The sequence below is a fragment of the Anguilla rostrata genome, chromosome 3 (genome assembly GCF_018555375.3).
Source record: "Anguilla rostrata isolate EN2019 chromosome 3, ASM1855537v3, whole genome shotgun sequence".
Taxonomy (NCBI): domain Eukaryota; kingdom Metazoa; phylum Chordata; class Actinopteri; order Anguilliformes; family Anguillidae; genus Anguilla; species Anguilla rostrata.
The window spans coordinates 73,625,801-73,649,250 of record NC_057935.1 but is presented as its reverse complement, the minus strand read 5'-3'; the positions used below and the strand labels follow the sequence as shown (position 1 = coordinate 73,649,250).

Sequence of the window (23,450 nt, the reverse complement as noted above, 5' to 3'; positions counted from 1 at the left end):
GTCAGAATATGATCTGACATACCCGTTCCCTCTTTCAGGTTTATTACTAAAAATAAGATCATCCTACGTTTGTAATGATTGAGTAACCCTGGTTGGGCCTTGAATTACTTGAGTAAGATTATACTGATCTGATATACTTTCGAGTTTTTTCCTGTTTGCTTTCTCAGCCAAGTTTATATTAAAATCACCTAGTACAATTTGATACCAATTTCCTTTAGTAAGGATTTCAGTTTGTCATAGAAAATGTTTCTAGAATTAGGGGGTCAGTATATGCCAACAATGGTGAAAGACACAAGGGGACAATACAATAGAGACAGCGATGCTTTCCAAGTCTTACAACAAATTAAGATGTACTTCTACACATTTAAAATAATCTCGAACATACAAGAGAACCTCTCCTCATCTGCCTAATTTTCTGTCTTTCCTAAAAACATGATACCCAGGTATAGCAAAACCATCCTTGGTGAAGACTCAGTTAACCATGATTCCGAAAGGAATAGAAAGTCCAAGTTTGAGCAAACCAGCAAACTTTCAAGCTGCTCAGTCTTTGACACAATGCTTCTGATATTCAAGTGTTCACCAAGCAATCCTTTAGGTTTTATATGTTTGTCCCACAAGACTTTAGCCTGGTTTACTGGTTGAACGAATTCACACATCCACACACACCCACACAGGCACAGCCACACCCACACACACACACACCCACACAGGCACAGACACACACACACACACAGACACACACACACACCCACACAGACACACACACACACACACACACAGACACAGATACAGACACAGACACACACACCCACACCCACACAGACACACACACACACACACACACAAAAAGAGTGTCACAAACTGGCTAAACAAAAATATGAAGACAAAGCAGAGCTCAGTCTGCAAGTTTAGCAGGGGATAGTGTGATTGCATTATTCAATTTAAATTACTCTGAATAATTGGGAATACTATATTATGTCAGAACTAATGTTCAGCATTCTGATGAAAATGTTTAAATAAAAATATATAATAAATTAAAGATGTCCCGATGACTAGGATTAGGCCCCTTTTTGAACACAGGTTTGCTGTACCACTGTGTCAGTCTCTAGAAATTAGCCTGATCTCTTCATATACACGAGTACCTTTGCATGTGATGTGGCTGAAAACTTTTGTTTTTTTCCTGTGGCTCTGACAGAACATACTATATGTAAATGTGTCCCAACACTTTGGAGAATGTTTGATTCTGCTGCCAAAGATTTCCTGGATTGCGAGTAGAGTGATTATTCCCCTTCTTTTAGGCCTGTGGTAAACTGTATTACAGCACATTTAGGGAAATTGAAAATGCTGTGCCATATCAGAACACACCTTTGTACAGTATATTACATATTCCAAAAATTTGAAATGGGTTCATAAAACACAAATTTTCTAATGTGTGGCATGCCATTCAACCAGTGAACTGGAATCTGAAAACTATCTAATCAGTAATGAGGGCCGTCTGGGTAGTGTCTGGGTATAAGCACTCGCCTACCACCGCAGAGATCTGGATTCAATCCCCGGCAGCGGTACATCCGGCTTGGTCAGACATTCCTATGAACATAATTGGCAGTGTTCGCAGGTGGGAAGCCGGTGAGGGTATAATCGTTACATTAGCAACTCCTACTGGGCCCCTGTTCAGTGGGGAAGGGATCTAGGGGAGATAGCGTGACAATACGCTCTCCCAGTGAAACTCCTCGCTGTCAGGTGAAAGGAAGCGGCTGGCGACTCCACATGTATCAGAGGAGGCATGTGGTGGTCTACACCTTCCCCAGACCAAAAGAGGATAGCACATCGACCAGGAATGTGATACACATGGGGAATTGATATAATGACTAAATTGGGGAGAAAATGGCAAAAAAGGTTTAGTTTAGTTTAGATTTAGAATTAAATATACAAAGTAGTGGTAGTTAGTCCATGTATAGTTTGAAGAGATGAGTCTTCAGACCACGGCGGAAGATAGGTAGTGAGGGAAAGGTTTGAAGAGGGACACCCACACTAATAAAGAATTACAATATGTGAGATGATTGGATAAAAGCGCTATATAAATGCAGTCCATTTACCATTTATTCAATCAATCAATCAGTCAAATTTTATTTGTATAGCGTATTTTACAACAGTTGTCACAATACGCTTTACGGACAACCCTAGCCTAAACCCCCACAGGAGCAAGCCTAAGGCAACATTGGCAAGGAAAAACTCCCTGTGGCAGATGGGGAGAAACCTTGGAAGGAACCAGGCTCAAGGGGGAAGCCCATCCTCCTCTGGTCGGCTCAGGGTGATGACTGGTGACCAGCTTGTCAGCCAGTTTATGTATTAAGGAGGCAGAACATCTACATCTACATCTGGCTACATCTGGCTTTTCCAAACTATCCTGGGAATTTCATACATTTTGGAGTGTGTGAGCACACCACATACAACCCCATTAATCACCTTCAGACATTCAGCAAGGTGGCCCTCTCTGGACATGCCCCGCACCTGCCCTGTGGGGGTAGGCGGTACCGCACCTGCTTCCAGAACCGTGAGGAGGGGCGGAGTTGCTGCTCCCCTGCCCCGCCCAGCCTCCACCACTCCAGCGCCCCCTGCTTCCTCCTCAGGTGCAGCAAGGACTCTGGGAAGGTAGAGAAGTCTGTCACCTTCTCCAGCTCCACCAGGAGGACACGCAGCGTCTCCTCCACCAGGGCGCAGTGCATGCCTGTCTGCTGGGCAAAGAGGAGGTGGCCATCACCCCCAGCCCCACCCCACTCAGAGAAGGTGGAGGCAGTGTACAGCAGCAGGAAATGGCTGCTCTTGGCAATATTGTCCCGGATGCTGTTCACCATGGCTGCAGGGGAGGAAGGAGGCGGGGTTACAGGCTGTAGTGTAGGTTTACTGATGTATGTTAGCAGGTAGGAGTTGGGCACGCTTACTCTCCCCAGGCAGGCTGTCCCGGCCGAAGATGAAGAGCTTGTACCCGCATCTGCGCTCCAGAACCTGGGGCAGGGTGTGTAGTGCAAACGCCTCCGCTAGGCTCCGCCCACAGGAGCCCACATCACACATTCCAGGATACAGCACATACACATCATACGCCTTCCCATCAGCCCCTGGGGCATGGCACAGAACAAAGTCTGTTAACTGCTGTATGAGAGAGATATAATCACAGCTACCTGTGGTCTTGAGAGAGTGTGATCATATTGGGGGATAAAGGGTTAAAATTTAGTGGTGGGAACAGTGAGCCAGTACAACCCTATTGGCAAACAGAGTGATCCAGTATAACCCAATTGGAGAACAGAGTGATTCAGTACAACCCTACTGGAGAACAGAGTGATCCAGTACAACCCTACTGGAGAACAGAGTGATCCAGTACAACCCAGATATTAGGAAATATTTTTTTCACACAGAGAGTGGTCAATGTGTGGAATCGCTTACCTGGATATGTAGTGGAGGCATAAACACTGGGGGTATTCAAGGCCCAGCTTGATACAGTGTTAGATACTATCTAGCCTTAAGGTAGACTAAGCATTAAGTACCGTTTAGTGGAGGAATAGACGAGCAGCGACGGGCTGAATGGCCTGTTCTCATCTTATGTTATGTTATGTTATGTTAACCCTATTGGAGAACAGAGTGATCCAGTATAACCCGATTGAAGGACAGAGTGATCCAGTACTACTGGAGAAGAGAGTGATCCAGTACTACCCTATTGGAGAACAGGGTGATCCAGTACAACCCTATTGGAGAACACTCTGATCCAGTACAAATCTATTAAAGAACACTCTGATACTGTACATTATTGGTAGACACAGTGGTACTGGGAGCATTACTATATTTGGTGGTGACAGTGAAAGTATTACACTACATTTCATTAAACTATATTACATTACACTACACTAAACTACATTACAGTATACTATATTGCATCGCATTCATTCAGCAGATGGTCTTACCCAGAACAAAATGCTTAATGCAAAATGTTTAAAATGCTGGAGAACGTAAGTTTATTTACCTGATTTATATGAGTTCATGTGAGTAATAGTGATAAGCCTGGGAGTCATCACTAAAGCACTAAAGCAAATTACCAATACTGTAAAAAAAAAAAAAAACCATAGCATGACTAATAGCATGATAATTCTATTGGTGGATAGAGAGAAGCAAAGCATCTGACTGGCTGATGCTACAGTGGAGGGTAGTTGTACAGTGAAAATTAACAAACTTAACTAACAAATGACTACTACATAAAGGACTTTATTTAATTTACTTTATTTTATTTGATGAGGGGAGTTGCTATTTATGAATTGTCATATAATTAATAGGATTATGGGTCAGCTGGGTTGCATGTGGACCCCTCTCTTTTTGCACTCCACCATGTTTTTCAGTGGATACACACCATTTCCCCTGAATAAGGGTGTTAGTCGTGCAGAGCTCTGTGGTGAGAGGACCTTAACTCTGTGTGCAGATGAGAGTTCACAGCCGTGTGGTCAGTGAGGTGCGCCATACGATGCATTTCTGATCTGCATTATAACCAGCCCATCAGTTTGAATTACATTTGAATTACATATAACTCCTGCACCTACACAAAGACTAGGATGTGCTGGTGTGCATCACCAAGTACTATAACACCTGTTAAAGATTATGTTCATTCGTCCATTTACGTTCGGCCCCTTAAAATGGGGGACTATGTGTAAAAAGGGCCTGGACGGATCACCCGAGATATACCCTCAAATGAAAGCTGATAGCACTTAAATTCATTGTTTCATTTCAAATCCAATGTTCTGGAGTACAGAGTCAAAACAACAAAAATTGCGTCACTGCGCAAATGGTTTGGGACTATATGTAGCTCATTTTGCCCATGAAGGTGTACCTGGCCTTGGGTAGAGACACGGGAAGGAGCCTCTGCACCACAGAGCGAGGTCTATCTTCAGCAGCTGGTATGCGACAGTGCCCATGGTGAAGAGAAGCACCAGGCCCAAGAACACTAGAGCTATATGGGTCGGGAGGTCTGGATCTACAAGGGCAAGAAGGAAAAAGTTCAAAATTCGCAGAATATATATCTGTGTTCTACACTGTGCACTGAAACACTATCTATACCACACAAGGCAAACAGACAGCAGCTCCTGAATCACCGCAGCCTTCCAGGCCTGTGAGAATTGTGCCGTACACACTTTATACTTTTGTTCTGAAGGCTGTTGGTCAAATATTTTTTAAAAATGTAAAAGGGTCCAAACACTTACTGGATCGTTTCAAAGTCAAGTTTCCTCTTACGCCTCCTTTATCACTATGGACAACACATACGTATGTGTAACTAAAATCCTCCTCCTTTACTTCAGTGAACCTCAACACCAATTCAAGCTTCTCTTCATTTTCTCCCTTTTCTTTTCTGTGGAAAAATAAGACATGGACCACATGGGACACATATGGACACATACATAGCAGATAAAGGCCGAATGCTCCAGAAATAAACACAGCAGTAAGAAACTCATATTGCCAAAGTGCAGATGTGCAAATGGGGCTTCTTCTCAGTTCTTATCCCTTCTCTATCTGTTACCATTTCTCCTGTCTGCCTGTGTGGATTAAGTACAGAAACAAAAGGAAGGCAGGCCTGTCTGTTCTCCTTTTTATGTATGAACCTCATTATCTAAATCGTTTAACAAAATATTAAACAAATAAAAAACAGCAATGTTCATCATTTTTGTTTCAGGTCCACCATAGCTCTTCATTATAAACAACGGTAACATGAGATGGTTGGTGGACACCTCCTTGAGGTAAAAAGAATTACACACCTATGTTTGGACAGAGGGACATAATGTAACAGTATTGACAGTCCTATACATGGCAATGTCAAGACAGAGGGACATAATGTAACAGCATTGACAGTCCTATACATGGCAATGTCAAGATAGAGGGACATAATGTAATGGAATTGACAGTCAGAGAAGAGGAATCACGTGTAATCGTTGGTCAGTGAGTTAAATACACTATACATGCATTCTAGAGGTAGGACTGGACTCACCTTTTAAAAGCCTGGTGCACACGGACTGAAGAATTGGAAGAAATTAACTCTGGCCCTACATCCTTCTTTTCCCTCCACCAGCTGACAACCACTGTGTTATTCCCTCTGCCTGGCACATGCACCTGGCAGATGTCACTGAAGGGAGACCCTGCGATCAGTGACAGAGTGTTAACAGGGAGGAAGAAGCCAAAAATGTAAGATTATAAAAGAGAAACCAAGCTTGATTGTTTGTGTGTGTGTGTGGGTGTGTGTGTGTGAGTGTGTATGTGTGTGTATTTGCAGGTGTGTGCGTGTGTGTGTTTCAGTGTGTGTGGACATGTATTATTATCTTTGTGAGAACCAAATGATCCACAAGGATAGAAAGATGAGGAAAATTACACAAGGTGGAGAACTTTTGCTGGTCCCCACAAGTTCAAGAGGCTGTTTTAGGGTTAGGGTTAAGGTTAAAATTAGGTTAAGGTTAGGGTTAAGGTTAGGCATGTAGTGGTTGGGGTTAGGGTTAGGGTTAGAGGTTATGGAATGAATGTAGTCAATGGGAAGTCCTCACAAGTATAGCAATAAATTCTTGTGTGTGTGTGTGTGTGTGTCTGTGCGTGTGCGTGTATTTGGGTGTGTGTGTGTGTGTGTGTGTGTGTGTGTGTATGAGTGTGTGTGTTTAAGTGTGTGTGAGTGTGTATGCGTTTAAGTGTGTGTGAGTGTGTGTTTGAGTGTGTGTGTGCGTGCGTGTGTGTGTGCACATGTGCATGTGTGTGCGTGTGTACGTGTGTGGTGATGTAGAGATGGTCTCACCACACGTTGCCTCGATCTCCTCATTGTTTGGCTTAATCATTTTGGGCTTCAAATTCCATTCATCTGTGAAGACATTTGGCTGTTAAATGAACATTCCTCCCTATTTGGACACGTGGCACAACATAACCATGAGAATACCTTTTTTTATCCCATTTCAGGAACCATCAGTTCATTTCTATATTGCATCTGCACTCAATTACAACAAAACAGGAGACAATAGGCTATCTGGCAAAATAAGCTTGAAATGTGTCACTGTGGCAGTACTTGAATGCTTCCAGCATCACAGACAGGAGTACAGTGCCTGATGTATGAAGCTAGGTTACAAAATACAAGATTATTCATAGTCGTGATGTGGTCTGAGGACCATAGATTGCCTCAGACTCCGCCTCTGCATCATGCTGTGGTCTTAGGACCATAGACTGCCTCAGACTCCGCCTCTGCATCATGCTGTGGTCTTAGGACCATAGACTGCCTCAGACTCCGCCTGCGCATCATGCTGTGGTCTGAGGACCATAGACTGCCTCAGACTCTGCCTGTGCATCGTGATGTGGTCTGAGGACCATAGACTGCTGCTGGTGGAGAATAATCTGGGCAGGAAGCTCTCGCTGCACACATTCATTTCACAGACCTGACTTTTACACTTTTACTGCAACTGGCCAGATAGTGCAGACAATGTTCTGCATTCCAGCCCCAGACAGTTGCACAAACAGATATGCCCTTTTTTTCCAATTCCAATTCATTTTAAAAAGCTTGTTTCCACTATTTAACCTGGGTGGAATGTAGCTTTGTCCACACTACTTCGTTATTACTAAAAAAATAACTACTTGAAAGAAAATTTTAGTGGTTAACCTACCAAATGGTATTAATAAATATAGTTAAGCTGGTAGCCATGTTACATGTTACGTTACTCCCCAACAGTGATTACAATGCAGAATGCCATGCCACAGTATTGTCCTTGGTTACACACCTTCATGAATATTCATAAGATTCATAAGACGGTCTCACCTCTGACTTTAAGGTAGATTGTCATGGCCATGTATCCGACTGCTCCGGAGAGAGTGAAGTTCAGACGGCAGGTGTGAAAGCCTTCATCACTGGGAGAGACGTTCTGCACAAGGAGTCTCTCGCCGGCAGACCCGTACTTTTCCCCCTTCTGGATCAGCTCACAGCTCTGTGCAGCAGAGACACCACTGGCTTTCTGATGATGGGCACAGTTCATTTTCACCAAACACTGAATTAACTTTCTGAAGTTTAACTTTCAAGCAATCAGTTAAATCTGTGGATTATACATCACCTGACCTGATACTGTTGGATAAATCACAAAAACCTCCAACACAAATTTAAGACCCACCCTCCCCTCTAATTCCAACCCATTAATACTCCAATCTTATTAAATTAAGTCCAACAATTTTGAATTTTTACGGTTTTTATGTTTTCTGTAGTTTGTTAAGGATGTTTTTTTGATACATATATTCACAATTTGTATTATAGTTTAGCATGGTTAACTTGCATTTAGAGCTTTAGTGAAATTGAGCTTTAGAATGTGATCCAGGTCTGCCACTGCTTGTTACACAGCTGAATGCTCCACATGCAGCCCTTCTTCTCCAGATCTACTCTTGTTGCTCTCTTTCCTGTTTTGTATTGTTTCACTCTGAGGACTCACCTTGTACCACTGGATAGTATCCTTGGTGGCCATAAAAGGTAAAGTTATTTTGCAGACCAAAAAGTCATTGCTGACTATGGTGAGCTCCTGAGTTTCTGTGACTGGGTGTTGACAGTACTCTGCCATGGTCTCATTCACAATCAGCATTGAGGTTTGTTGGAAGCACTGGTCAGGAGTTCTGTTTGTAAGAAGAAAGAAGAGCTTACGATTGAAGAGAAGCACCATGGTCTGGACATTCTAAGAGCAGCTTTAATTTCAGAGAAGCAGGGTGTAGCTAAAGTTCAGAAGAATAATTATGATCAGAAAACAAAAACTGAATTTACCCAGAATTGATGCAAAACAGGGGTTTAACCTGTCACTAAACATCTGCCTGTGCATACTTACTAAGTGCATACTTACAATGTCCTGTGAAGAGGCCACACCCCCATATCTCCCACCCTATCCACACCCTCCAACCAACACACCTCAGAACACACTGATAGTAGCCAGCATCCTCCAAGGTAGTGGTCAGGAACCACAGCATGCTCTTTTGAACCTGGATCCTCCCTGTCTCTCCAAACAGCTGCCTCCCAGTCCTCCGGTCATACCAGGAGATGTTGTAGGGCGTGACACTGTAGTTGAAGACGTGAGCTTTGGCCAGCATGCAGTTGAGAAAGGCAGCTTCCCCATGAATGGAGAAAGTCCTCTCAGACTCGTAATCTTTACATTTCTCTGCAAAGAAATGCACAGACAGAGGAAGAGAGATGAAGAGAGGGACAGGGAAAGATGGTGAAAGGAAGACATGATGAAAGAAAAATGAAGAGGAACAGAGAGATATAGGGAAATAGCAATGGTGAAAGAGAGGTAGGGGAGATATACAGGGGGAGAGATGGACAGAAAGGAAAAGGAAGGAGAGAGAGAAAGGGAGAGAGACAACAGGATAGATTCACTTTCTGTATGTTTGAGTGTGCATGCAAGTGTGTGAGAGTGAGAGTGTGAGTATGTGTGTGCATTTGACCAGTAGAATGTTTGCTCTGTTTCTAACTAGATAGATTGTCATTTAGTACTTACCACCTATCATAACAGTAGCACCTCTGAGGAAGACTGCAGACATGAGGAAGATGAATGAAGTTTGACCCATATCTGTGCCTGAAAACAGATGCCTGAGAATACAATTTTATTATAACATGTACATTAATATGTATACTGCCACATTAATATGTATACAGCCATTTAAATTCATTTATGTTATTATCCAGAGCAATTTTAAAGAATGAAATTTTTTTGAACGTCCATCCAGTTCCTGTGTGACGTTCATCATGTCTCACTGCATAAATTAAACTGTATATATGCAATATTGGTATATATGGGTATGAAACAATCCATTTCAATTCAGCCACTTTAGGAAAATAACTGAAGTTCAAATTCATTTATTTAAAATTATTATAGCAATTTTTAAAACATATCTATCCAAAAATGCCACAGTGCCACAGGACAAATGTAATCATCTGTTGGCAAATTCAGAACCCTCCATAAAATACATGCAGGCAGATGTGATTGCAGCATACCAAGAGAAGTAAAGAAGTCTTACATCGTGCAGGAAAGTTTGACCTGCGAAACAACTCCCTCTCACAGCTTCCCTATAGTCACACAGCTTACCACAGACACTACAGGGGCGACATAGCTCAGGAGGTAAGACCGATTGTCTGGCAGTCGGAGGGTTGCCGGTTCAAACCCCGCCCTGGGCGTGTCGAAGTGTCCTTGAGCAAGACACCTAACTCCTAACCCCTAACTGCTCTGGAGAATGAGAGGCATCAATTACATTATAGGTTCTTAGCAATTGTAAAGCGCTTTGGATAAAAGCGGTATATAAATGCAGTCCATTTACTACACAGACACTACCACAGACAGAAAACAGATCCCTCCCCATGGTCACACAGCTCACAGACACTACCACAGACAGGAAACAGATCCCTCCCCATGGTCACACAGCTCACAGACACCACCACAGACAGGAAACAGCTCCCCCGCCTCATGGTCACACAGCTCACAGACACTACCACAGACAGAAAACAGATCCCTCCCCATGGTCACACAGCTCACAGACACTACCACAGACAGGAAACAGCTCCCCCGCCCCATGGTCACACAGCTCACAGACACTACCACAGACAGAAAACAGATCCCTCCCCATGGTCACACAGCTCACAGACACTACCACAGACAGAAAACAGATCCCCTGCCCTGCCTCCTGCCCTTTCTCCTGCCTTGTCCCCTGTCCTATCCCTTTCTCCGACCCTGTCCCCTGTCCTGCCCTGTCCCCTGTCCTGCTCTGTCTCCTGTCCTGTCCCCTGCCATGTCCCCTGCCCTGTATCCTGCCCTGTCCCCTGTCCTGCCTCCTGCCCTTTCTCCTGCCCTGTCCCCTGTCCTGCCCTGTCCCCTGCCCTGTCCCCTGTCCTGCTCTGTCTCCTGTCCTGTCCCCTGCCATGTCCCCTGCCCTGTATCCTGCCAGGACAGGAGACAGAGCAGGACAGGGGACAGGGCAGGACAGGAGACAGGGCAGGAGGCAGGGAACAGGGCAGGAGACATGGCAGGAGACAGGACAGGACAGGACAGGGGACAGGGCAGGAGACATGGCAGGGGACAGGGCAGGAGACAGGGCAGGGGACAGGGCAGGAGACAGGGCAGGAGGCAGGGCAGAGGACAGGGCAGAGGACTGTGTGGAGGTATGGGGAAACACATACAAAACCAACACTACTCCAATTTTCATCCTACAAATGAGAGCTATAAGAATTGTAAATCGAACAGATTATTACGAACCGACCAATGCGCTATTTATCAACTTACATGCTTTAAAATTTTGTGATCTAGTTGATCTCGAAACTGCACAGATAATGTACAAAGCACAAAATTAATTTGCCTCATAACTGTATTCAGAGGTTGTTTGAAATTAGAGAGAACCAGTATGAATTTAGGGGAATAGGTATGTTTAAAAAAACAAGAGTAAGGACAAATATAAATATTAGATGTATATCTGTCAAAGGGGTTAATTTGTGGAATAGTTGTGACAAGGAATTAAGAATGTGTAGTTCACTTTGCAAATTAAAAAGAAAAGTTTAAAAATAAAGCGGTAAACAAATATAAAATGGCATTATGATCATTATTGTGTATGAAATATTCAGAACTTTTATTTTTGTATAGCCTAAACCTAGTAGTGAAAGGGTTGCCTATTAGAATATGTTATGTAAAAAGGGTAGGTATAATAAGCTGAAGCTGCAGCCTACACCTTTTCGGTCAATATTTTTGGTTTTCCTTTTAATTTAATGCCTTATTGCATTTATTTATTTCTATGTGCATTCTTTTTGGAAAATTGTTAATAAGGGCCGAAATAAATTACTACTACTACTACTACTACTACACACAGACACACGCAAACATTTTCACACTCATACTCACGCACACACACACATACACACACATATTCATACTCACACACACAGACACACACTCACAGACGCATAATCACGCTCAAACTTACACTCACACAGACAATCAGATGCACATAGACTACCATGCAATCTCGGGTAGGCTGTAACACGTTTGGTTATTTGTCCCAATAGTGTCACGTACTGCCCATAAAGTCCCTTTAGATGCCTGTATTCCTTTCAAAATACAAACTTGAAACAGTATGAAAGACAAATAAAACCATAAAATCTTAAGTTACTTACGAGCGAAGAATATTTCGTTGACATGTGGCCATTGCTCAGTTCGCTCCTGACAGTGCTAGAGTGTAGCCTTGCAGACATAGGGAATGGATGTGTGAACTAATCGCTTGCGCAATTTCCTCTCACTTGTGCAGTTTTTTTAAATATTTTTTTGGAGAGAGCTGCCGACACTCACAGGCATGTCTTACTGATTTACGGGACAGAATGTTAACAGAAACAGCAACAATTTTTTTTAAAATTATATTTTATGATGAGCGAATAGGCAAAAGTAATCCTTTGCAATGTACATTTTCCCTATACATTTGAATTTGCAACAGATAATTTTAAAGAGGATACTCCACAAAAAAGAAGCATTTTGAATACAGCCTAATTTCCTGTTATAACTGTCCGGTCTTTGTACATTTCCTAAACATTCAGAAAACAGATTATGGGGATTTAAAAATATGCATTTCAATGTAAGCAGCTTATTGACATTGCACATATAAGATGTTTGACAATCTATACTGTGCCATTTTAAAGTTTGAGAGACATTGGATTTAGCAGTCTGTTTTTAGAAAAATTCCATTAAATGGAACTGATCATATGTACCAATCAGGATTTCTTAACAAAGCCAGTCATACTTAATGGTCAACCTGTTAAAACTGTAGACTGTTTCCAGTACTTGGGCACAATTATGGATAATAAACTGAGCTTCTCTGAAAACACTGAATATATATTCAAGAAATGTTCACAGCGCCTTTATCTTCTCAGAAGACTCAACAGTCTTATTAATTTTAGTCTTATTAAGCCAATTAATTTTAGAAACTGTACAAGGCTCGGCTCGAGAGCGTACTCACTTCTAACCTTACATCATGGTTTGGCAAACTCAACTGCGGATTAAGGAGTAAGCTTGCCAGAATTGTAGCATGTAGAGCAGAAAGCCTCAGCATCCTGTAAAGTAGGTAAGCCTCAGTAGCATGTACAGAAGGTAAGCCTCAATAGCATGTAGAGTAGGTAAGCCTCAGTAGCCTGTAGAGTAGGTAAGCCTCAGTAGCCTGTAGAGTATATAAGCCTCAGTAGCCTGTAGGGAAGGTATGCCTCAGTAGCCTGTAGAGTAGGTAAGCCTCAGTAGCCTGTAGAGTAGATAAGCCTCAGTAGCCTGTAGAGCAGGTAAGCCTCAGTAGCCTGTAGAGTAGGTAAGCCTCAGTAGCCTGTAGAGTAGATAAGCCTCAGTAGCCTGTAGGGAAGGTATGCCTCATTCGCATGTAGACCAGGTAAGCCTCAGTAGCATGTACAGCAGGTAAGCCTCAGTAGCCTGTAGAGCAGGTAAGCCTCAGTAGCCTGTAGAGCAGATAAGCCTCAATAGCCTGTAGAGCAGGTAAGCCTCAATAGCCTGTAGAGCAGGTAAGCCTCAGTAGCCTGTAGAGTAGGTAAGCATCAGTAGCATGTAGAGCAGGTAAGCTTCAGTAGCATGTAGAGCAGATAAGCCTTAGTAGCATGTAGAGCAGGCAAGCCTCAGTAGCATGTACAGTAGGGTAGCCTCAGTAGCATGTACAGAAGGTAAGCCTCAGTAGCCTGTAGAGTAGGTAAGCATCAGTAGCATGTAGAGTAGGTAAGCATCAGTAGCATGTAGAGCAGGTAAGCTTCAGTAGCATGTAGAGCAGATAAGCCTCAGTAGCATGTAGAGCAGGCAAGCCTCAGTAGCATGTCGAGTAGGTAAGCCTCAGTAGCATGTAGAGCAGATAAGCCTCAGTAGCATGTAGAGCAGATAAGCCTCAGTAGCATGTAGAGTAGGTAAGCCTCAGTAGCATGTAGAGTAGGTAAGCCTCAGTAGCATGTAGAGTAGGTAAGTCTCAGTAGCATGTAGAGCAGGAAAGCCTCAGTAGCATGTAGAGTAGGTAAGCCTCAGTAGCCTGTAGAGCAGGCAAGCCTCAGTAGCATGTACAGTAGGTAAGCCTCAGTAGCATGTAGAGTACATAAGCCATGCACTGGTATACCATGCAATAAGGCCTTTACGTATTTGTACTGTAGTTTTTTAGCAAGGGTTAACACTCCAGGCTGACGCTTCCTGTGTGGGTTATCAGTTCATCATCCACTGTGGTCAGAGCCTTGCATGCTTTTAGGTGGTAGAGGACTGCTATTCACTTGGCTTTGAGCAGTAAGTAACCACATGGCTCATTTGCACGTTAAGGGGTGTGGGATGCTTGCAAGGCATGCATATGACCAGGGATTTTCCGTTACAGAAAACTCACTTTGGTTTCATGTGTAATTTCCAAAGAACTCTGTAAATAAGTGAATCAGCTCTAAAATGGGCTTTTGGGCTGTTTTCTGTTAAAGGATGTGCACGTGCGTGAGAGAGTAATTCATGCCTGTGTGTGTACAGCGTGAATGTGTGCACATGTTTGTGCTTGTGCATAACTGTGTGGTGTATTGTGTGTGCATGTTTGTTTGTGTATATTATGTGTGTGGGTGTATTGTGTGCGTGTGTTTGTTTGTGTGTATATTGTGTGTGTGGGTGTATTGTGTGTGCGTGTTTATTTGTGTGTATATTGTGTGTGTGGGTGTATTGTGTGTGTCTGTGAGGGAGAATTCCTGAAGGTCATTTTGTCAGTAGGGGATACTTCCAGACAAAACAGATCTACACTTCTGTATATTACTTTAAGTTTATTTCAAGAAAAAAAATGAACAACAACAATAAAAAACAACCTTCAGGAAAATACACTTCCCAGGATGCACAGAGAGGACATAAGTTAATAGAGCATGGCTGAAAACATGTCAGGTGACCAGGTCCGCACTGTGCCAGAGAGCAAGAGCAACAGAGCATTGCTGTAACATCACAACAACGTTGAGTGACATCTGGCAATTAATTAACAACCTATCTTTTGTTATTACAACAGTAATTTAAAACCTCATCAGCTTGCAGCTGATGATACTGCTATGAGCTCAATCATACTAAATACAAGTGGAGGTAACAAAAAACATGATTCATAAATATGATGCACGTTAGTGTAACAAAACATTGTTTCTGTAAACACTTGCTTCATATAGGGTGTGCATTATGATTCAAATGCTGCAGTTGTATGATTATTTGATGGGCTTAAATGAAATCACAGAAAGAAACCACCCTTTCAAGCTTCTCAACTAAACCTAGATGGAAAAAAAACGATGCTAAAATACGTCAAAAAAACGCATTCTTCACATCGGTGTAGTGGTTTTTCTATACTGTTTACATTTGTATGCATGCCATCTTGGCACTTTAAAAAAAATCACAGCAAGGGCTTTTCACAGACTGCAGAGAAAGAGAGCAACAATGTATTCCATTTGAAAATTTCAACAGCTTTCATCAACAGCAAAAAAGTAATTTACGAAAGTACCGATGCTTCTGCTCAGCATCAGGAGCAAGATCAGTAATCCAGGGTTTAGAAACCAACTGCCATTGACAAGCACATGCGCACACATATGTACACGCACGCACACATAAAAACTATCATACATACATTCATACACACACATACATACGCATATACACGCGTATACATATGTATACACAAGCACACACATGCACACACACACACACACGCACACGCACACGCACACGCACACGCACACAAAAAGATCTGGGTCACGTAACACCTAGACAAACAGGAGCGGTCTGGGCCCCTTTCAGGAGGCTGAATGTTTATGGCACCCCAGTCTTGGGACTCAGAAAAGCGTCCAGGTCTCATCACAAACAAAGGGCCTCAGCTTCACAAACAAAGGGCCTCAGCTTCACAAACAAAGGGCCTCAGCTTCACAAACAAAGGGCCTCAGCTTCACAAACAAAGGGCCTCAGCTTCACAAACAAAGGCCTCATCTTCACAGATACGTTTGAAATGGCAACAGGAAACCAAGCGGATGACTCCTCCCCGTTCTCCTCTTGGGCACGGCTGATTGGACAGGCTGGGGTAAGCCTGTGTGGGATGGACAGGGCCCGGAGAATCACCGTGGGAGGCAGGTATTACACTTTTTGGATGTATTTAGTGTATTGCATTCAGTAAATTTAAATGGAACCAAGAAGAAAAAAGAAAAATGTTTGAACATTGAGGAAGAATATGGTTTTGAGTTAATCCGTTTTAAAAACAGGGTACTGCTATCTGAGCCAAGGCTCCCTATTCCCCTGTGAGTTATTCTAAAAGCTCCCTCTGTACACCTTCATGATGGCCAAAATGGTCCCATCTATCATCAGCATCTCTCTGATTGGGAAAGTCTCTTCAGAATAGTGTTCATCTTAGTTATTAAACAGTCTGGGGGAAGTCTCTCCTGTCCTTTCACGTATGAACAGAAGAATTGAAGGCATGCATTGGGGCATGGGAAAGAGGTAACCACATTTTGGGATGTGGGGGTTTGGGGGGGAGGGGGAGAATTACCTCCCTGGGGAGTCCATTAAAGTGACAAATGTCTAAAGAAGAAAAAGACTAAACAACTAAAAGAAGTATCCTTTTCTTCTTACTCATTTTCTCTCTAGAGAAATGAAAAGCTTTAGACCTTCTGCTGTATCTCTTCAAGCACGTATGTAGTCAGGGCACAATGTAAACGGAGAGAAATTCAGATCTGTGTGATATTAGCAGGAAAGGGTGAGGAGTGGTGGGGTTAAAAACAGATGCAATCTAAGAACAGAATTCAGTTACAGTTAAGCTTCCCAAGTGAAATCTGCCAAATGACACTTTGACCCCTAAACTCTGCCCTCGTCCTTCATAACCCTAACCCTGCGCCTCCACCTTGCACTGCCAGTGACTCTAAACACAGTCCTCTGCCGTACACCGCATGTGGGTGTAGGTGAGGAGGGGGGCAGGGGGGTCGTCAATTGTGTTGAGATGCAAAGACGGGTCTTTTCTGTGAAGGGGTGTGGTCACAAAAAAATGCTGTTTAACATTGGTCTGCATGGTGACATCTTCGTTGTGGCGATGATCGTAACACTCCACGTCCACAGTCCCATCAACACTAGGGCCTTTCTTTTTGTTGTCATTTTTTGATTTATTAATTCATTTTAATAAATTTAATAAATTTTAATTGTTGACTCAATGTGTGGCCCAAGGTGTAGAGAGGTCAATAAGGTTAAAGGTCGCTGGGTTTTAGTTTTTGTTATGGTCGTCCCGAACGTTGAACGGGGCGCGTTCAGCATCTCTATCCTACCAGCTGAGCAGGGAGCTCCGCCCCAGGGTCATGAAGTACACCTGGCTAGAGCCGCCCGATCGCACGGAGGCGAAGAACACCTGCACAGGAAACACACACACAGGTATATGAGCACCTGCACAAGAAACACACACACAGGTATATGAGCACCTGCACAGGAAACACACACACAGGTATATGAGCACCTGCACAAGAAACACACACACAAGTATATGAGCACCTGCACAAGAAACACACACACACACACACACACACAGGTATATAAGCACCTGCAAAAAGAAACACACACATACACCCACAGGTATATAAGCACCTGCACAGGAAACACACACGCACACACACACACACACACACACACAGGTATATAAGCACCTGCACAAGAAACACACACACACACACAGACAGGTATATAAGCACCTGCACAGGAAACACACACACACACACACAGGTATATAAGCACCTGCACAAGAAACACACACACACACACAGGTATATAAGCATCCGTGCAGGAAACACACACACACTCACAGGTATATAAGCACCTGCACAGGAAACACACATACTCACACACACAGTTACTGCACACATGCGCACACACACACACACACACACACACAGTTACTGCACGCACGCACACACACACACACACACACAGTTACTGCACACACACACACACACACAGTTACTGAGTGCACACACACACACACGCACACAGTTACTGCACGCACACACACACACACACACACACACACACACATACAGACACACATCTCACCTTGTCGTTCCTCTCGCACAGGAACTTCAGTCTCTGGGCTCTCTTGTGCATGAAGACTCCGTCCAGGTGACCCGTCTCCACAGAGCGGATCTCAATGGCCTTCTCCCCCCAGCCCATTATCTGGTTGGACCTGATGTAGGCTGCAGGGGGCGACAGAGAGCCGGGTTACACACAGGCCCATTAGGTTCCAAACAGGAAGGCGCCAAGGGGAGCACGGCGCGGAGCCCGAGGGGCGCGAGCACAGCCAGACGTACCCACAGAGGTGGGCATCTCGCCCCACTGCAGCACCACGTCTTTGGTGATCCGGCCATAGGTGTTGACGTACACGCCCTCGTCCTCATAGCACACCAGCAGCTCGATGCCATCTGCGTTCGGCAGGATGATTATGGCATGAGACTGAATACTCGTCTGAATCTGAGAGAGGCATGGAGGTGTCGAGCAGAGAGAGAGAGAAAGAGAGGTTATTCCACTCATGTCTTACATAATGTTGCTTAGAAACATACATTGTGGCCCCCTTCATCATCCACCCCACAAATTACTTATATTGCTATGCAAACTAAAATGCAGGTGTTCTATATGAAGACATTCTAAAACCATCAGCCTAATAACCAGCACTAGATCCATTTGCTCTCCCTGTTGTATCCTGCTCCTCCAGCTATGATTTTATAGAAGGACAGGGCTGAAGAACAAGCGATAGCATGCAGGATCACACCTGGGATTCAAACTTGCATCCCCTACAGGAGGAGATCACCAGCTGCATAACCACCACTACACACACACCTATCCAGCTCATTCCCCATATAGGCATGACCCTTACATGAGTGGGCAGGTAGATGTCGTACACTGCCCCCGAGTCCACATCCACAGCATGAAACCCTGAACAGGAGCCATAGATGACCTTTAACCTCTGGCCCTCTTCCACCGTCAGGTCCACCAGCAGGGGCTTGTGCACCAGGTCTCCAAATGACTGTAGAGGTCAAAGGTCAGTCAGTTACTCATCTGTCAAAATGATGCTGCAGTTGTGTTTCTGTTCACTCTTCAGTTCCGTTACAGATCATTTCCATGGTGATGAAAAGACTCAATGTGGTTCTTTCAATAAATCTGTGTCCAGTCATCAGCTCTACTAGTGGACAGTTAATGCAGGGATTTAAAGAACAGTCTGAAACATCTGTAAATATTTAATATAAATATGGAAAAAACATGTTATTCCAACTCTAGTCTAAAACAGGAAACTGGAATGCTAAGCATACTACCTGTACACTACCTCTACACTACCAGTATCAGTCTACCTGAGCGGCTCACCTTGAAGGCCATGAACTTGTGGTATGGCTTTGGGGCCCATGCATAGACTTCCACTGAATTCTTCAAAGCCAGAACTAAGAACTTGATTCGCTCATATTTCACTGGGGGGAAAATGACAGAAGTTGCAGAGGCACAGTGATGAACAGACCACAGAAGTCGTCAGTATGGCTTCAGGTGTCATGGAATTCCCCTGAAAACTAAGGACAAAGGGGCAACTACTCTACTGAGTTCAGTATTCAAAAATTATTTAAATGAACTGTAGTTAATTAATGTTATTATAAATTTTCAGGATGATATATGATCATTTTGTCACTTCTCTTTATTTGGGGGGAGGTTATCAATGCAATTAAATAAAATAAAAATTTGGACCAGCAATCCTAAAATCATTATCTCCTTAGGTTTCCATGTAAGATAGGGCATGTACAGTAGATATTAAAAATATTATTTTGCAATATCCATCATTCCACCTCGTTAATTGCTATTTATTGCATCCCTAAGCAACTACTGAAACATAAAATGAAAAATAATGCAATACTTTAATGTTTTATATGTTTTGGAAGCATAGGGGCATATGGTATTTCAATGTAGCTGTCAAGCAATACTGGCTTTTGGGAAGTAGGCTATATTACCCTGTAAGTATCTAGTGTATTAGTAGGCCAAACTAAACTTAGTAAGCTACAACCTACAGGAAATCAGTGATGTCACAGAGCATGAGAGGGGAATAACTTGTGTCTGTGAACTCACGAAGAACAAGGGCTTGTGCCTTACATCGAGCTGTCATCAGTGCCATCTTAAATTACATCTCAGCACAGCAACTTCACTCCATGTTCCCAAACTCCTAAAACTGCCGTCACAAACCACCATATACCCAAACATGCATTTTTCAGTTCATTATTATTTCAGTATTCAGTGAAGTTAAAAACCCTGACACCCCAAGATAGCCCTCCACACTGGGTCTACATGACAAATTTAGAGGACAAAAGCATAATCTGAGCAAGTGAATCTCACCCGCTGAATCTTAATCTCTGCTAGCTACAGAATTATCATGGTCATTTTACAATGTCTGACTGAGCAGCACAGGGTCCTACACCCCTGTCTGACTGAGTGCAGAGGTACATACCAACTTTATAATGCACACAGCCCTCCAGGTCCCCCACGGTGGTCCAGCCCTGCTTCTTCTCCACCTCTGGGTCATTGTGCAGAATTTTGTTTCTCAGCCAGGACAGGTAGTACACCCTCAGCTTGTTCTTCTTACCTGGGAGAGGAAACAGGAAGTACACACTGAGTCACGCTGCAAGTGAGAGAGAGAGAGCAGGCGTCAGAGCAGGAGACAGACCAGGTGACAGAGCCACCAGGAGTGTGACACCTGGGGAAAGAGAGAGCAGAAGGAGCAGGTGAGAGAGAGAGTAGGTGAGAGAGAACAGGTGAGAGGGAGAGCAGATGAAAGAGAGAGCAGGTGAGAGAGAGAGCAGGTAAGAGCGAGAGTAGGTGAGAGAGAACAGGTGAGAGGGAGAGCAGATGAAAGAGAGAGCAGGTGAGAGAGAGAGTAGGTAAGATTGAGAGTAGCTGAAAGAGAGAGTAGGTAAGATTGAGAGTAGCTGAAAGAGAGAGTAGGTAAGATTGAGAGTAGCTGAAAGAGAGAGTAGGTAAGATTGAGAGTAGCTGAAAGAGAGAGTAGGTAAGATTGACAGTAGCTGAAAGAGAGAGTAGGTAAGATTGACAGTAGGTGAAAGAGAGCAGGTGAGAGAGAGCAGGTGAAAGAGAGTGCAGATGAGAGTGAGCAGGTGAATGCTACCTGATATAGTCACCAGGACATTGAGGCCCTCCAGCACGTCCATCTGCTGGAAGCGGCGGCGGCTTATGAGGGGGTAGACCTTCCCCTGGCCGCTGCGATCCAGCAGCATCAGCCCGCTCTCCGTGCCTACCAGCAGGTTCACACCTGGAGCAGCCAGAGAAGACACTCACACCTGGAGACAAACTGCACACAGGTAACTAACACCTGGAGGAAAACAACACCCACATAACTCACACCTGGAGATAAACTGCACACAGGTAACTAACACCTGGAATACCACACAGGTAACTCAGTCACACCTGGAGCAGCCACACACAATATTCACACACACTTAACTCACACATGCAGAAAATACCTGAAGAAATTCCACAGAAGGTAACACACACATGAAGTAAATCCACACAAGTCGCTTAGTGGGGACTGGGCCCGACCCCACAGGGTCAGTGTAGATCTTTACTCCACAGGGCCAGTCTACCCCAGAGGGCCAGTGTAGACCTCAACCCCACAGGGCCAGTGTAGACCTCGACCCCAGAGGCCAGTGGAGACCTCTACCCCGCAGGGCCAGTGGAGACCTCGACGCCACAGGGCCAGTGGAGACCTCTACCCCGCAGGGCCAGCATATCCCTCTACCCCACAGGGCCAGTGCAGACCTTTTCTCCACAGGGCCAGTGTAGACACTTACCCAAAGGGCCAGTGGAGACCTCTACCCCACAGGGCCAGTGTAGACCTCTACCCCACAGGGCCACTGCAGACCTTCACTCCACAGGGCCAGTCTACCCCACAGGGCCAGTGCAGACCTTTACCCCACAGGGCCAGTGGAGACCTCTACCCCATAGGGCCAGTGCAGACACCTGCTCCACAGGGCCAGTCTACCCCACAGGCCAGTGTAGACCTCTACCCCACAGGGCCAGTCTACCCCACAAGGCCAGTGCAGACACCTACCCCACAGAGCCGCACACAGTATCTCAGAGTTGAACCTCTTCTTGTATTTGCGGATCTCAGGGGTGTCGCTCTGCGGTCTGGTGTTCACAGGGTTCACATTGACCACAGAGCCCTTCCTGGAAGGGTCCTGCCTCAGGGCCTCCTGCAGCCTGGCCTCATTCCCAAAACCTGCTGATTACAACATACAGCTCAGAGGTCAGAGGTCACACCACAGCAGTAAGACTGCCAATCAGCAGGAAGGCCTTGCAGCTTCCATGTGATTGTAAAAACACATCACACAATCACATGGCAGCTGCAAGGCCCTTTACATTTCATTACAGGCATTTAGCAGACACTCTTATCCAGAGTGAGTTACACAACTGTTTTTACATAGCATTGCATCCAATTATACTGGATACACGGTTTCCGTCAGTGTATTGCAAGTCCAGTGGCTCGCCGGGCCTAAGTTGACCCTCAGCCTCGGCCTAAACATCAGGGAATTTAAAAAAAAAAAAAAAGATGACGATGTTTTTTTTTTTAAAACTACAGTTACAGTGGGGCGGCTCGGTTGGAAAGCTCACCAGCGACATCTGTTGGTTAAAACGTGAACGCACTATAGGAAAACAGCAGGTCTGAGATTAGTGTTCTTTACCATCATTGTGTGTAGAGTGACGTTCAACACTTGACGCTTCCAGCTATCACAAGGCACCATTTCTTATTTAGTAGGCTAACTAACCTCGCTACAAACTTCCGCGTTATCACTCCATCTCGTTGGTAAGTAGGCATACATTCTTTTTATATTAACTTAAGCAGTGTGTAGGTAACGTTAAACTAGTAGCATGCATGTAACGTTCGATACATTGTAACATTACATGACTTATTAATCGAAATAACGACTTCACTTGTTTATTAATAACGTTAGCTTGATGACATTGATGTGCACGACAATGTTATGTCAATTTTTTTCCCGACTGTGAAAACTTGTTTACATTTCGGACAGATGTGGCTCCTGAGTAAATCTATCGTTGTTTCCATCACAGCACTTTCAACAAATAAAAATCAGGAAATCCTAAAATGTCTTCTTACGGTGCAGAGTGCCTGACCGGCAAACGCAGAAATGTGTTAGCACAGCGGCAAAATTAGGCTATATCTAAAAATACCATCTTTGGGGGAAAAAACGCTACGGTTGAGGGTCAGGCACTCTTCACGCATACCTGCGAACTAGTCGCTTTTTGGCGAAATTCGCCGTTTTGAATCCAAAATAGGTAATTTGTGTGATTCGTGTAGATCCGATGAGTTTTTGAAATTGGGAGTGGTGGCGGGGGTGGTTA

General features: G+C 44.2%; 2 protein-coding genes across 7 annotated transcripts in view; both read right to left on the bottom strand.

Annotated features, from left to right (window-relative positions):
• Positions 1-2,065: 2,065 nt before the first annotated feature.
• LOC135251922 (interleukin-1 receptor-like 2) lies at positions 2,066-12,275 on the bottom strand. Of its 2 annotated transcripts, none has more exons than XM_064329802.1 (11): positions 12,179-12,275; positions 9,522-9,613; positions 8,936-9,182; positions 8,472-8,649; positions 7,814-8,006; positions 6,809-6,871; positions 6,020-6,167; positions 5,241-5,386; positions 4,871-5,014; positions 2,943-3,116; positions 2,066-2,857 (listed from the first exon to the last, which is right to left on the bottom strand). In XM_064329802.1, exons 1-11 carry the CDS (start codon positions 12,208-12,210, stop codon positions 2,469-2,471), a joined length of 1,806 nt encoding a protein of 601 aa, XP_064185872.1. In that variant the 5' UTR covers positions 12,211-12,275; the 3' UTR covers positions 2,066-2,468. The 2 variants fall into 2 exon arrangements, with proteins under 2 accessions (XP_064185872.1, XP_064185873.1); XM_064329803.1 differs by having other exon boundaries at positions 7,814-7,979.
• A 2,523-nt stretch (positions 12,276-14,798) lies between these two features.
• The window catches only part of LOC135251920 (mitogen-activated protein kinase kinase kinase kinase 4-like), a 64,445-nt gene continuing 55,793 nt past the window's right edge, over positions 14,799-23,450 (bottom strand). For 4 of the 5 annotated variants that reach the window (XM_064329790.1, XM_064329792.1, XM_064329793.1 and 1 more), the window contains 8 exons: positions 22,141-22,311; positions 21,199-21,342; positions 20,524-20,658; positions 19,404-19,504; positions 18,919-19,068; positions 18,356-18,515; positions 18,102-18,241; positions 14,799-17,406 (listed from right to left, as the gene is read on the bottom strand). In XM_064329790.1, coding sequence (XP_064185860.1) covers positions 17,323-17,406; positions 18,102-18,241; positions 18,356-18,515; positions 18,919-19,068; positions 19,404-19,504; positions 20,524-20,658; positions 21,199-21,342; positions 22,141-22,311 — 1,085 coding nt within the window. In that variant the 3' untranslated portion in view covers positions 14,799-17,322. The remainder of the gene's footprint in view (positions 17,407-18,101; positions 18,242-18,355; positions 18,516-18,918; positions 19,069-19,403; positions 19,505-20,523; positions 20,659-21,198; positions 21,343-22,140; positions 22,312-23,450) is intronic. The other variant, XM_064329791.1, reaches the window with a different exon arrangement.